General features: G+C 40.2%; 2 protein-coding genes across 3 annotated transcripts in view; both read left to right on the forward strand.

Annotated features, from left to right (window-relative positions):
* Positions 1 to 659: 659 nt before the first annotated feature.
* edem3 (ER degradation enhancer, mannosidase alpha-like 3) lies at positions 660 to 12497 on the forward strand. 2 transcript variants are annotated; one of them, XM_062423645.1, is made up of 21 exons: positions 660 to 1833; positions 1947 to 1992; positions 2299 to 2399; positions 2510 to 2549; positions 2767 to 2879; positions 3062 to 3215; positions 3743 to 3877; positions 5539 to 5644; positions 5770 to 5867; positions 6206 to 6331; positions 6430 to 6513; positions 6768 to 6851; positions 7286 to 7410; positions 7753 to 7924; positions 8027 to 8172; positions 8278 to 8422; positions 8823 to 9014; positions 9277 to 9442; positions 10202 to 10387; positions 10786 to 10833; positions 11971 to 12497. In XM_062423645.1, the coding sequence occupies exons 1-21, from the start codon at positions 1745 to 1747 to the stop codon at positions 12342 to 12344; spliced, it is 2730 nt and encodes a 909-aa protein (XP_062279629.1). In that variant the 5' UTR covers positions 660 to 1744; the 3' UTR covers positions 12345 to 12497. The 2 variants fall into 2 exon arrangements, with proteins under 2 accessions (XP_062279629.1, XP_062279628.1); XM_062423644.1 differs by lacking the exon at positions 10786 to 10833.
* A 1968-nt stretch (positions 12498 to 14465) lies between these two features.
* The window catches only part of zgc:92140 (uncharacterized protein LOC447854 homolog), a 28883-nt gene continuing 28272 nt past the window's right edge, over positions 14466 to 15076 (forward strand). The window contains exon 1 of the mRNA XM_062423646.1: positions 14466 to 14798. The gene's annotated coding sequence lies outside the window, so the exon portion shown is untranslated. The remainder of the gene's footprint in view (positions 14799 to 15076) is intronic.

The following is a 15076-nucleotide window of genomic DNA, read 5'->3' on the forward strand; positions in this document are numbered from 1 at the left end:
ACAAACACAAAGTGGATACGCAGAAAGAAATAGAGACCTGCTAAACATCCGTCTAATACTAAATATAATACATTTATACTCTGTAAAGTAACTGAAAATGTTTTGTAAAGAAGGGGCCATGTCAAATAGCCTAGAAATTGTGTTGTGGGCCTAATTAAGTTTTCTTCTTAAATAAAATGTTTATAAATGTTTATCATAAATTTAGCATTGCTTAATTAATTCAAATAATAATATACGCTTAATGTTAAGATTACTATACATTATATGTCGTTACTACCTACAAATGAGTGTACTTGGGCGCACCAGGATCATAAAGTTTTTTTCCCCGAGCTTTTTTGAACAGCACGTAAAGGCAACACAAGAGAAAGTGGAAGTGGAAGTGGTTGAGTTATTAATGTCCTAAATAATGACTGTCAGGTAACTCTTCCTCCTACTTTGGTAATAACTGGTGTTACTCCAGCAGAATCCATTTGAAAAAGTGTTATTTCTTGGTTATATGGATCATAATTTCATTTATGTAATTGTACTTTGACAGTTTCAGTGAAGGAGTAGCGATTTATTGTAACACTGAACCAGAGTGCTGCCTGACAAGCAAAACTCAGGGTTATGTAAAAGACCAGGAAGTTGTTGACGTCTACATCACAGCATCCGGTTTTTTTTAAGGCAGGCTAGCTTAGCGAAATAGCCGCATACGGTGAAAATACCCTCAACAACACCTCGAAAGACAGAAAAGATACCGAGGTCTGGTCGTCTGTCAAACAATGGATGAGTTTCTTTTGTCGATATCTGTTATTTTGTTAATATGTCCGGTGCCACCAGCTAGGCGAGTTAGCACTACCGGCTAACTGGCTAATTAAACCCTGACAAGTGCTCGGCTGCTTGTCTGACTAGCTGACGGAAGAAAAAACTGTCAGGAGGAGGAAATTATTAACTAATAATCACACCAGAGTGATAAGAAGGAGCCGGTATGAACAGGAGCTTTCAAGGACTGCGGGTGTATCAGCTAAGTTGGTTAAATTGGTTGTAACATTAGGTGGTTTGGAGTAAGTAAACTCTGTTATAGATATTATAGAGATAACACTCGACGTTTCTTCTTTTAACATGACAGTGGGTCTTGATAACTGAAAAGCCTAGAAGTTGCCTTGAAATTGTAAGCACCTGGAAGTAACATTGGTGTAAATGTCATATTTAGGTGGATTTCCTTTGATTTAATGGCATTTCTTTAAGGCACATTTACATGTAACGTTTTGTTATTTGCATGCCAACGTGTCGCACGCCCTGTTTACATCAGTTTAGGTCCGGGTTACAGCTTGGAAAAGTAAATAAGTCTGACAGACAACCCTGCTCACAGCACTCGCGACAACTTTGCACTAGTGGTACATCTGGTACATCTCTATCAGTTATACCTAGATATTTGATTACTTGAAATAACAACATTCCTTTAAAGTATTTCATCTGTAAGGTGTACTTATTGAAGCGCACATTGTACATAGTCACCAGATGGAGCGTATGCAACCGAGACTGAACAACAAAGTTGGGATATTTCATGATACTTTTTGTAAACATTGATGATATGATCTTAGAGGTATAATGTTGATAAGAAGGTGTAGCTTTGTGTTTCTTTAGTGTTTTTTGGTAGTGTGAGCTGTTGGAAAAGGGTGGCGGGGATGACAGTGTATTTGCTCACTGACTGACTGAAAGCCAAACCGTAGTTGTATTGCTTTAATTTTCCCCACTTACCACAATGCCGCCTGTACTGTTCATATTGATGCTGCTCGGAGCATTATTTAGCTCCGGACAAGCCATGTCACGAGAGGAGAAGCACAAGTTGAGGTGAGTTGAGAATAACACACAAGACTCTCAGAGTTTAATGTGAGAATAAAACTTTTTGTCCCACTTAAGGATGTCACACATGCTGATTTATCTCTGTTCTCCCCTCACTAAAGGAACCAAGTGGTCGAGATGTTTGACCATGCCTATCAGAATTACATGGTAAGTTTTTCAAAATAACAGGAGTTTGTTGATGATGATATTTGGGTTTGTTTAAGGCCTGGAATGGTTAATTATCTATCCATAATTACACTTTTTGATATTTCATTGCATATCTTTAATGTAATTCCCACAGCAAATATAATTATATAAAACACCTCAAGTGGCTTTTTCTTGTTGGTTTAAGTCATATTGTGTGTGTTTTAAGATGGCCTAAGGTCTAATTACACCAAGCCAGCCTCCAATGGATCTCACAAAATTGAAATTCAAAGCATGAATTAAAAAAGTGCGTGTTTATGTGTCGCCCAGGACCATGCATATCCAGCAGATGAGCTGATGCCTCTAACATGCAGAGGAAGAGTACGTGGGCTAGAACCCAGCCGAGGTGATGTAGACGACGCACTGGGAAAGTGAGTAGCAAACTGTCTTTGTTCCTTTAGATCTAATGTATTAATGGAGCAATAAAGGCAGACCATCAGACATTTCAACCTGGTAAATAGTTGCGTTGTCTCTTTGCTAGGTTCTCACTGACTCTCATAGACACTCTGGATACTCTTGTGGTGAGTATGGCTTTTGTGTATTTTTGGAGTTTAGTTGTCATTTTTGCAGTGTTTACATGTCCTTTATTAAAGGTACAGAGAAATGTGAGTGTTACTAAATACAAATGAACAAGGCCCTAATTAAATATTTTTGGGGTCAGTCCTTTTAATTCCATTTTTAAACAGTGAAAAAGTCTGAGGCTGATTTTTACAGTCCTGTTCTATTTCTCATTGTCAGCTTTTGAACAAGACGACAGAATTTGAGGCTGCAGTGAGGAGAGTTCTGTCAGATGTGAGGCTGGACAATGACATCGTGGTGTCCGTTTTTGAAACCAACATTCGAGTCCTTGGGTGAGACTGGACTGGATTATAAACACACAGTTCCTGTTAGGAAATTGCTCATGTAATTGCTCACACATTATAGTGACAGTGCTTTTCACACAGGGAAGAAAAGCAGTAGAGAGAAGAAATCAGTAGTTGTAATGTATGTAAATCGTAATGTATGTTTGATTTGTATATGTGCATGTCTGCAGTGGTCTTTTAGGAGGGCACTCTATGGCTGTGATGCTGAAGGAGGGAGGTCAACACATGCAGTGGTACCAGGATGAGCTCCTGCATATGGCCAAAGACCTGGGCCTCCGACTGCTGCCGGCATTTAACACCAGCAGTGGCCTGCCTTACCCCCGGGTGAGACTGAAATACATAAATTCAACCCCTAATCCCAGAAACAAATCTAAACACACTGTAATCTGTATAAGGTGGGATGTTTAACCAGAAGCTAATACACACTCGGCTACTTGGTATTCCCAGGTTAATCAATTTTCATGTTTTTCAAATACAGTTTTCATGCTATTGTTTGGGTTATTGCAGTTAAGTTAGGAGAATCAATGAAAACAGACCATTTCCACTTAAATAAAATACAGTTTAAAATGCATTTAAACATGTTTGATCATATATGTATTGTAAAAATAAATATTTGAGTTTACACACAAGTACCCATGGTTGATATTAGTCAAGCTGACAACTACATTTGTTCGTAGCATCCTATCAGATCATGACTACATATTTCCATTTTCTGCTTCAGTGCTCCGTACACAGCTGTCACAGCTTTAGGTGCAGACATTTTCTGGCTGACTGGTTTTCACGCACAGTCTCATGCACACCAAATGTGACTCGATAAACATATTTTAAATCCCTTTGTTCCTGTTTAACAGGTGAACTTGAAATATGGTGTCAGGGGTCCTGAGACGAGGACTGGCACAGAAACAGACACTTGCACAGCGTGTGCAGGGACCATCATACTGGAGTTTGCCGCCTTAAGTCGCTTCACTGGGGATCCTGTGTTTGAGGTAACACATCAAATAATCAGATTATCCCATGCTTACATTGGGTTTTTTGGGGGTTTTTTTTCAGAATAGATGCCTTTATTTTAGCAGTAGACAGACAGGAAACATGGGAGAGAGAGGGGGGTGTGACATGCAGCAAAGGACCTCTGGCTGGCATTCGAACCAGGGTCGGCTGCGTACGTGGCATGCGCTTTAACCCCTCGACCACCTGCGCGCCCTCATGCTTACATTAACATGTAAATTAGTTTACCTTTTTTTTCTTTTTTTTTTTTCTTCCAAAGCACATGTCTAAATGTTCATGTCTTTCTAACTAACTCCAAATTCTCTGTCCACATTATTAAGGTGAAAACGACTAGAAATATTAACCATCATGATGTTGGTTTAACATATTAATCACCAATATGAAGAGATTTACGCCATATATTGTTCAATAAATTATATGAGATGAAGATCTAAAACAGCAATATAATTATTAGGAATCATTTTATCTTTCGACTTCAATAAGTGAATGTATTTGACCTTTCTTAATTATTTTTAAGCAGAACCGCTTAAATACACAAACTTCCATTTTGTGTTTGTGGGTCTACTGTGATATTAAGCCTAATTTTTAACATATGTATGCATCACTGCTGTCAAAGAGTTCTTGAATTGTAAGAAAGCCCTCAGCTATTTAAATTGATATGTGTCCAGGCTGAACAGCCGCACCCTTCAATTGGCTCATCTTTCTTCATTTATCTGCAGGCCAAGTTACACTGTGTCTTTTTAGTTTTCTTGAGGTCAGGTTGCAGAGACTTTCTTTTGTGAAACCACCCTGTTGTTTTGACTATACATGATGTGAAAGACAATATCTGTCATGTATTAACCTAATTTTTAACTTTTTAACCTCATTACACTGCTCATACTATATATAGATTTATGGACTAGGTGTAGCCAACTATTAATTCTGATCACTTTAGACCAGGAAAATCAAAGAGCAACAGTTAAGTTTTCTGGACATGGACCAACTGATCACAAAGAAAATGCAGCATATAAAATGTAGTTTGTGCCAAATAATATTTTTCTTCCCTTCATTACAAACCATTTTATGCCACTTCCTTTTTACATGGTGAAAAACAGTCTATGCAGACTTAAATTGCTACCATGATATCGTCCATGCTAATCCATGATAGACGTAAACTTTGAGCTCTTTGATCTGTCATCATTAGTAGTTGAGAAAGCAGATTTTTTTAGCTAGGCATAAAATATTTGCATTTAAACTGCTTATTTAAAACCACTGAAACATTTTAAGTATTAAAACTTGCATGTATACAAACTTATGATAAAAATAAGCTAAACCTAGTGTTGTAGTCAATTTGTGAAAGGGCTGTAACATTATATTGAACCAGTATTCTTTTTTTTGCTTGTTATTCAACCTGCCTCAACCTGAAAAATTCAACTCCTTTTCTTTTTCTTTGTAAATTTTATTTGCATGAAGTTTTTGTAAAACCCCTCGATATATTTGCTTGTGATACAGTGTTAAACCCTGGGACTGGATCATTTCCTGGCAGTGGTAAAATGCTGAACAAGCACATAGTCAATCATTGTAATCATTCTAACAGTGGACAGCTACTGCAGATTGATTTTTATTTTTTAAGTCAATAATGCACCCTTCTTCATACATGCAGGCCCATGCCCGGAGAGCCCTGGACTTCCTGTGGGAGAAGAGACAGAGGAACAGCAATCTGGTGGGAACCACCATCAACATCCACTCTGGAGAGTGGGTTCGCAGAGGTGAACGAAGGGGGGGTGTAAATGAGGGGACGGAGAGAAGGAAGAAGGATAACATGGTCGACGAGTCAAAAGAGTGTCTGTTTGAAGATTCAAATTAACAGTCCTGTATGATTTTGTGTTTCCAGACAGCGGAGTAGGAGCAGGAATTGACTCATACTATGAATATCTGCTAAAGGCCTACGTCCTTTTGGGAGATGACCAGTTTCTGCAGCGGTTTAATATTGTGAGCACACACACACACACACACACACACACACACACTTCTAGGGCGAGAAACTCAATACCTTTCTATCTGCCTAATAGCATTTTGTGACAAAGGCTTCTCCTTCAAAAGACAGCATTATACTTTTAAGTTACTGAATTACAAGGTTCAGTTAAGTCAGTATAAAGAGTAGCACTCATAATATTATGTTTTCTATATTTACTTGGATAAATACTTTATTCTTAACCTGACACTCATGTTGGTCTAATTTTGTATATTTATTTGTGTTGTGTTTTCTTTATTTCTGTTTTATTCCACCAAGCACCATATTTTAAATCCTTCCACTCTGTCCCACTTAGCACTATGCATCTATAATGAAGTACATTAGCCAACCTCCTTTGCTGCTGGATGTCCACATCCACAAACCTCTGCTTCCTGCACGCACCTGGATGGACTCTCTGCTGGCTTTCTTCCCGGGACTGCAGGTCAGATTAGATCACGTGAATGGAAGCATTTACTATCTCTATTGTCTTTTGCCATTTCAGTAACTCTGTACATACTGTTTATACTGTATGTGATCCAGGTGTTGAAGGGGGATATCCGTCCGGCCATCGAGACTCATGAAATGTTATATCAAGTTACCAAGAAACACAACTTCCTCCCAGAGGTAATCTGTCTCTTGTGTGTCCAACTTAGAATACTACCTGGATGTTAACTGCACACACAATAAATTACTATAAGTATCATTTAACTGTTGAGTTGAATAACTCTGTATAGCTTGTGTTGGCAGCCAAAACTGTTTCAAAATTAATAAGCTTGCATTTTGTGTGACACAGCTGCATTTGAGCTTCGTCTTTCTGTGTTATTTACAATGCTGGAATGGTGTGCTGACCCTTTGTGTCCTTCTGCATCTGTCCCCAGGCCTTCACTACTGATTTCAGGGTACATTGGGCCCAGCATCCCCTGAGGCCTGAGTTTGCAGAGAGCACCTATTTTCTTTACAAGGTAATTTATTAAGGAAGGTGGACAAAATGGATACATTCTCTTTTCAGCATCACAGTACAGAGATAGATGAATATAATCATGTATCATTATTTTAAATGTTTTTAAAATAATGATATGAGTTTCTGGAATTAACCAAAATCTCTAAAACACTAGACTCTTTCACAAAATTTCAGAAACACCATCTTCATTTCTGCAGGTATTAATCAACCTCCAGCATACAGATCTGTAATTAGTGTTCATAATGATCATATGCTGATACTTTGCCTTCAGCAATCTGATGTCTTGTAAGTAATGAAGGAACATAATATGATAAAAACAGTTGATATAATTTGTCCAAGGAGTGTAAGTTACAGTTTCGTGTTTGACCTGAGCTTTCACAGTGGATGTGCTGTCCTCTTTTATGATTACACCACTGTCCTCTCTCTTTCTCTCAGGCCACAGGAGACCCGTACTACCTGGAGGCAGGTCGCACTATCCTGGACAACCTCAATCGCTTTGCTCGTGTTCCCTGCGGCTTCGCTGCAATGAAGGATGTGCGCACCGGGAGCCACGAGGACCGGTGAGAACTTGAGTATTTGCTGGATGATAGACTATTAAACTGCAACTGTGGACACATTCAGACATGCTTCACATACCATATGATGTTGTAAAGCATGGCATGAACTACAGCCTGTGCAAGGAACAAGCACAGTTTAAATACTGAGAAAGATGTTATTTATATCTTCCAGCATACAGAATATGCTGGTATGATTTACAGTAAGAAAATATTATTTGTCTGTCAATAGGTCAGGCTCTACTTTTTAATGCCCATATTGATTATTTAATAAAAACACAGATGCATTAAACATGTTCCATTTATTAACCCAATGCCCCGTATTTTATGTCTGCTCTCTCCTCTTAGAATGGATTCATTCTTCCTTGCGGAGATGTTTAAATACCTTTTCCTGCTGTTTGCTGACCCGGAGGACCTGCCTTTTGACGTGGAGGACTATATCTTTACAACTGAGGCACACCTGTTGCCTCTGTCTCTTTCCACGGCCCCTCACTCTTCATCTATTCCCTCAAATAGAACGGTAACTGTCATTGGAGATATTATAGTTACATCTGACAAAAATGATGAAAGCCTTTATACAATCCAGTTTCTAACAACCTGTCATATACTCATGATACCTCAGACGGAGGGGGAGCTGGACGACTCTAATTTTGATTGGACCTGCCCGAACACCCGCCTCCTGTTTCCTGACCCCGCCTTCCCTCGTAACCTGAGGGAACCCATCCGTAGCGCCGTGGATAAGAGCTGTCCCCGCCCTGCTGTTTACCGGTATGCAAACATATAGATATTCTCAAGTTGTATACTGTAGCTGCACTTATTTATTTTCCCTACATTCTGTATCTCTTTCATTAAATTCCCTCTCCCTCCATGCAGGGAGCCTGGCATGGGCCGTCCGCCCCTGAGAGCTCAGGACTTCATGGCAAACAACCCTGAACATCTGGAGCTGCTTAGGAGGATGGGAGTCAGTCTCATCCACCTGAAAGATGGCAGGGTGCAGCTTGTACAGCACGCTACGCAGGTAAATAGTTTAGCAATAAGAAAACAACCACATGTTCTCATTAGTGACTGATTGTCATGAAAAACACAAAATTGATGGAATAAATAATTCTGTTTCCTAACAGTGTGCTTCACCTCTGCTTTTTCCATGTGTTCTAACAAAAAGGGGTGACATTGAGCAATGGTACCACAATAATATTACCAATGATGATTATGTATTATAAATGTGTGTGCCATCATTTAAATGTAAAACAGCAAGAGGACATGTTGTGATAGTGGTGCAGGTGTACCAAGAAGGAACTGCAAGAGACTGTATACATTTTGTGATAAAATCTTCCAAACCTGCAAATTACGGTGTTCTTTCCATCCAGACTTTTTAAAATTCTTCCTCTCCTCTCCCACTCTGGCACACCCACGCCTAGGCAGTGAGCGCTGTAGCTGCAGAGGACGGTGTGCGTTTCATGCAGGAGATGATGGAGCTGTCCAGCCAGCAGCAGAAAGAGCAACTGCCTCCCAGAGCCATTCAGATCGTCTCACATCCATTCTTTGGCAGGGTTGTGCTGACCGCTGGCCCAGCGCAGTTTGGCACCGACCTTTCCAAAAGTACCACAGGAGTGAGTGGGTTTTGTAACTTCACCAAGCTGTCAGGTTTCAAATGGGCACTTAACTGTCCTGCTGCCTGAGAGAACCACTCAGTATCTCCCTGTATTTTTGAGAGAGCACTTCCTCTCACAGAATATTTTCATAATCCAGACAGAAGGAAATATAAGGTTCAGTCCCAAGAGAGACCGCAGTACTGTACGGCATAACATTAAAGCACGTTCCTTGATTGTTTGCAAGAATTCACCTGTTCTGCTTCCTTTCTTCTGTGTATAGGTACGAGGCTTTGTGACTGTGGCTGAACCCTACAGTGGCTGTACTGAGATAACTAATGCTGATTACGTCCAGGGCCACATTGCCCTGCTCCAGAGGGGTCAGTGTATGTTTGCAGAGAAGGCCCGACACATCCAGAAGGCTGGTGCCATTGGAGGCATTGTCATTGGTGAGCACAAGCAGCTAATGACTCAAAGCGGAAGATATCAACGTGATTAGGGCTCAATAAGTAGATTATTTTGAGGACAGTCAGTTGAATAAGTCCTGTTCGTTGACTGAAAAATAAATATGGAGATCATACTGTCAGCCAACATATCACTTTTCTGTGAGCTGCCATCTTGCTTGTGTGGAGTCATTTGGAGCCAGAGTATGTGCAGAAGAGTCAGTTGCTGCTTGATGGGGGTCTGAAAGTGGCACAATCATAACATCACACTCCCTTTTCATATCTAATAACTAATTACAAACGTTTATCAGAAAAATTAGCACTTGAACAAACATCAGCATGGTTAGACCTACCTAAATATTTTTTAGTTTGGCTCATGTCCCATCTGCTCTCATAGAGGGGGTTGGACTAATGCCTATACTGCCAGCCACCAGGGGGCGATGAAGATGTTTTGGCTTCACTTTTGGGGAGCTGTCATGATGTCCATATTTATATACAGTGGTCCTGTATATGATGACTGATATGCGCTTTTTTCTGTCGCAAACTTCTTTAAACTTATTAAAAAATGAAATAATAGTTATAATATTAATCAGTATTGCACCTTTCTCATCAAAAGTCACACATTTCTTTGCAATGGATTTAAAATTTAAAATGTCAGTTTAACTTGTCAAAGCAATAATAGTAGTTGGTAGTTAATTGATTTGATTGTTTGACAATTATAATTATTATTTTTCTCCTCCTCTTGGTCCCTTCCTTTTCTCCCAGATGACAACGAGGGCAGCAGCAGTGACACGGCTCCCCTCTTTCAGATGGCCGGGGATGGCCGCAGCACAGATGACATCACTTTGCCACTTCTCTTCCTCTTCCACAAGGAGGGCAACATCCTGCTGGAGGCGCTGAAGGAGTACAGGGAGGTGGAGGTGTTGCTGAGTGACAAAGCCAGAGACCGAGGTATGACATCCCTCATATGCTTTCTAAATACTTCTTTGTTCTGTTTATCTCTCTTGATACTGAAAGTTTGATCACATCAGTGTGCTTCTATCTCTCTACTGACTGAGTCTCATTATGTGCTGAGCTTAAAATAAAGTTGAGGTGCAGGGATTCAGGCGTTATTTGAAATCTTTAGAGATCATGACTCATTCCAAAGCCACCCACCAGCTGTGGTTATAATGTTTCATGCTGGAGGTTTTACACCTTTATCAATATTGCATCCTAGTCCTTTTCCTCTTTTTCCTCATTTGTTAAATCCCTGTAATCCCTGTGTTGGACTGTAACGGTGCCTCTCCTCTATTGTCTTTCTCGATTTCTCTTCTGTGTTTTGACAATCCTCTAACCTTTTGGATGAGCAGCAGCCATATTCAAAGGTAAACCTCTTCCTGGCAGCCTGATTGAGGGCAGTAAGTATCTCTTCTTTTCCCTTCTTTCTTCATCTCTTAGCCACAATTTCAGCCTATCCTTTTCCTCTATAATTTTTCAGTCTTTAATGCCCCCTTATCTCTCCACCCCTCCCCTTTTCTCAGTCTGCCCTTCAACCACAGGATTCTGTTTGTGTTTGACGGAAAAGCTTAGTGCCATCACAGTGTTGTGTTGTGTTGTTTGTTATATCCCCTCTGGGAGCCCAGGAGCATGACAGCTCTTAATGTTTAGTTTTTTTAAATATATCACTAGAGCAAACCAGTTGTTATACAAGGCTGGACAGAATGGCAGGATTAGACCCTACTTTTAGGTTTCTATCTAAGCCATGTACAACACATTTAATATTAATGCAGCTTCTGGTCAGTTTGTCTTGATAGTAACTACATTTACATTTATGTATTCAGTTTGCCAAGAAGCTTAAATAGGGACTATTATAATCAAAAGTAACCTGCAGCACCTCAAGAGCTGTTAGGGATTTGAGCAGAGATGCTTATAGGACAGACACTGGACCACAGATTCTTTGCTTTATGACTTGTCTTTCTAACCACAAAACCAGCCTGACACTAAAACCTTCATGTAGCTGTACCGGAATCATGTAAGCCTTTAAGTTATTGTCATTGTATGTTGCAGCTGTCTCCTGTGTATTCCCTCAAATGTGTAATTAAAATCACTGACCCGTATTTTTAACACATTTTACATCAAGCAGAGCAAAAAAGTGGTCACATTTTTAGGTATTATAACACATCAGATATTTCTTTCCTGAACCTGATCTGCACAGAATTCACAGGACACTCTCTTTCCAGATTTATTTTTCTCAGTTGACTCTCAGTTTGGTTGTGCCGCTATATGAGAAAGGCTTTATCCTGCAGGAAACATGACTCACCATCAGCATCGTGCTGTTATAGTTGACAGCCCCTTGATGAAAACTGTTCTATTTTTGACTGAGAATGGCTACCGGCAGGCATGTTGTATAGATTAGTGACTGAGGGGGAGGTAAAGAGCTGTGTGTGTGTGTGTGTGTGTGTGTGTGTGTGTGTGTGTGTGTGTGTGTGTGTGTGTCTCTTCATCTTTTTTTTTCTACAGAGCAGTTCAGTCTCACACCCCTGCTGTCTTTTTAGGTGTGGACGTGCAAGAAGCAGAGGAGGATTGCCTAACTGAGGCAACCACTCCCACCTCCTTTGCACCTACTACCCAATCGCAAATCAGCACGGTGGAGCTAGACGAATCTTCTCCTGAGGATGTTCCGCCATCAGGGGAGGAAGTTTCTCCTGTAGAGGAAGACACTAGTCCCACAGAGGAAGTTAGTCCAAAGGAAGAGGTAGCTCATCCCACAAAGGCAGAAACTGATGTGCCACAACCTAAAGAGGAGAAAGACTCGAAAGAGGAGCACAAGGGCGACACAGACTCCAGCAGCCAGTCAGTGGATGAACTGCTAGCTGATTGGCGGGAAGACTTGGAGGCGTTCCAGCAGATGGAGAAGGATGAGCTCTGATAGTTGTCCGACACATCGTGCCCTGTGACTGTGGTTTGATCCCACCGTGGGAAGAAACCCGGAGGGAGCACATCTTCACACGTCACCAGCCTCAATCAAACACTGAAGAAATGAGAAGAAGCAGAAGAGAAGCCTTTTTTTTTTCTTTTTCTTTTTAAACATCAGACATGGTTAAAAATCGACTGTTTTCATGACTGCTTCTTCTCTTGCCCTCTGTGGATGGCATCAAGTGCCAAGGCAGCCCACATACTGTGTATCTGGACCATAAGGGAGTCCTTCTTAGCCTGGTAGATGACGGATGAGACCAGGGTTCTTACCTCACATTCTCATGCAGTTTGTTTATCTGTCATAACAAATCCTAATGAATGACAAGGACCAGACTGTATGTGTCAGCGTCTCACTTTCCAATCCAAATTACTTCTCACACTGTTGTTCTCTCTATGCATTTTTGACTCATTTAGCTCAAATGAATGCTGGTCCAACAACTACTTTTAGACTAATTAATCCATCGACCAATTTGTTTTATTTAAAAGCGATGACTTATTTGTGATGCAAAATTAACTGTTTTCAGGGGTTTGGGCCTAATCATATGTACACACTGATGGTTAACTAAGACTTAAGGACTTAATTCAGTTAAGGGTCAGTGACATAATAAGCTGCAGGATCTTTTTATGGCTTTATGGTAGACAAATTCAACACCAAACTTAATCTTTCTGGAGGATATATGAAGTCATCTGTCAGTGTAAATATGTATTTGTCAAGATGTATTGATGGGAAAAAAAAAATATATAGTGTTTGCTCAGGTTCTGGTTCACCCCCTGTGGACCATATTGGGTGGAGCAGACACACCCTCAGCAGTGGGTTGGGATTGATTACACCCCTGTGGATCGCCACAGGAGGGTGCTATATGATCTGTCTGTCATGCTGTAGCTGCTGACTGACTGAAAGGAGCAGAAATAAGCCAATAAGTTAACAAGATGAAACAAATAAAAATTGAGAAGGAAACTGGAAAGACTGACTTGATTCTTTGGATTTGTTGTTTGATGACTAAATGTTTGGTTTTAATGCAAAACTGTCAGTGAATTTATGTAAAATGGAAGCAGAGTTATGATGGTTGGGTGCAGACACAGCTGAATCCAACAAGTTTCTGATTTTACTGTAAACCTTAACTGTCTTACCACTTTTTAATGATGTCAAAAGGGCTTTATGGAATATTTTGGTCATGTCCTTTGCTGAGAAAATGGTGTAAAGAAAAAAACAAACGAAGAAAGTGGAATATTTGAGTGGAAGCTGAAGATTTTATTTTCGAATCAGTCAGCGGACACCCACACAGTCCAGTAAATGTGACATATGTCTGGAAAATTCACATAATGCACCATATACTATAGCATTACTGTAAGATGTGGTGGAGGAGGATCTCACAGCTTTTCATTCAGAAAAAGCAACTGATAATACTGTGAAATTTAAAAGGTACGTACTGAATAATCCTTAGGGATAAATCTCATTGTCACAGCAGCAATACACGGAATAGAATAAAACAATAATAACAAAATAAGGATAGGGATTAGAATAATGATAAAAATAAATATTCTAAAAGACTGAAATACACAGGTGTGGAAATGTATAAATCCTGCGACATTCAAAGTGTTACTTCAGTAAAAGTACCAAAAGTTTTAACTACTTACTACAAATTGTTGGGCAGTACTATCATAGTGTTATATCACTGTATATCATATTGTATTATTATTGATGATTTAAAACAGTATTAGATGGAGCTTATTATAACTACTTAATGTGTTGTTTGGTAGCTTAATCTTTAACAATGCATCATTTTTCATGTTTTCTATGTGGTCACTTCTCACTATTACTAATAATAACACTATATACTATATACACAATACTAATAATAAGTGCTTTACAATCAAAACATGATGCAAGTAAAAGATCCAAAGTAAAAATATTGACAATATACAATAGTAAATAACACAACAAATACTAACAGTACTGATGAAGGAAGTCAAGTGAAAAAGTACAATATGTATACATGTAGTTGAGTAAAGTAGCATAAATACTTGTACTTATCTTCTTCCCACTATTGCATTAAAGTTGCAAGCATCTTTATATGAGGGGGGGGGGCATATGAAAACATAACTGATGTATAGTAAATGCATGGTCTGCATAAATACCAGCAGTTCCTTTTCATTTCTGGGAACCACAATAAGGAAGCAGCTCAGGGTCCGGCAGTGATTGGTGAGTTGCTGGGGCACTCCTCAGCAAGATGGCTGCATTGCTGCGCGCAATAGTGGCATCCTGGTGAAATGACGCAAGCCACAGTTTACGCTCAGTCCTCCAGGCTCTGAGCTCTCCTGTCTCCATAGCGCAGATCCCGCCCGACGCAGCCGGAAGACCGACCGGCTAAACCTCCAGTGGACCGAGCTGCACCGGTTCATCTGAGTAAGTACCAGCGTGTATCGCTCGTTAATTGTCTCCCAGAGGTGTCGTGTATCCTTCAGTAGAGAAAAAAAAGCACGTCCCTGCTCGTGCTTTCTTTCTCTCTTTACTCCTCTCTTTTGTTGTTGCTTCCTGAGAGTACCGTGATTACCCGGCGCTCTCCTTCCTGCACACACGGGGCTTCTCATCAGCCTGTGTCGATGTTTTGATGTCGGGTGGAGGGGGGATTAAACGCAGCTTTATCTCAGCTATTCCTGGCAGCTAAAACACAAGAGGACTCG

This window comes from Scomber scombrus, chromosome 8 (assembly GCF_963691925.1).
Source record: "Scomber scombrus chromosome 8, fScoSco1.1, whole genome shotgun sequence".
Lineage (NCBI taxonomy): Eukaryota > Metazoa > Chordata > Actinopteri > Scombriformes > Scombridae > Scomber > Scomber scombrus.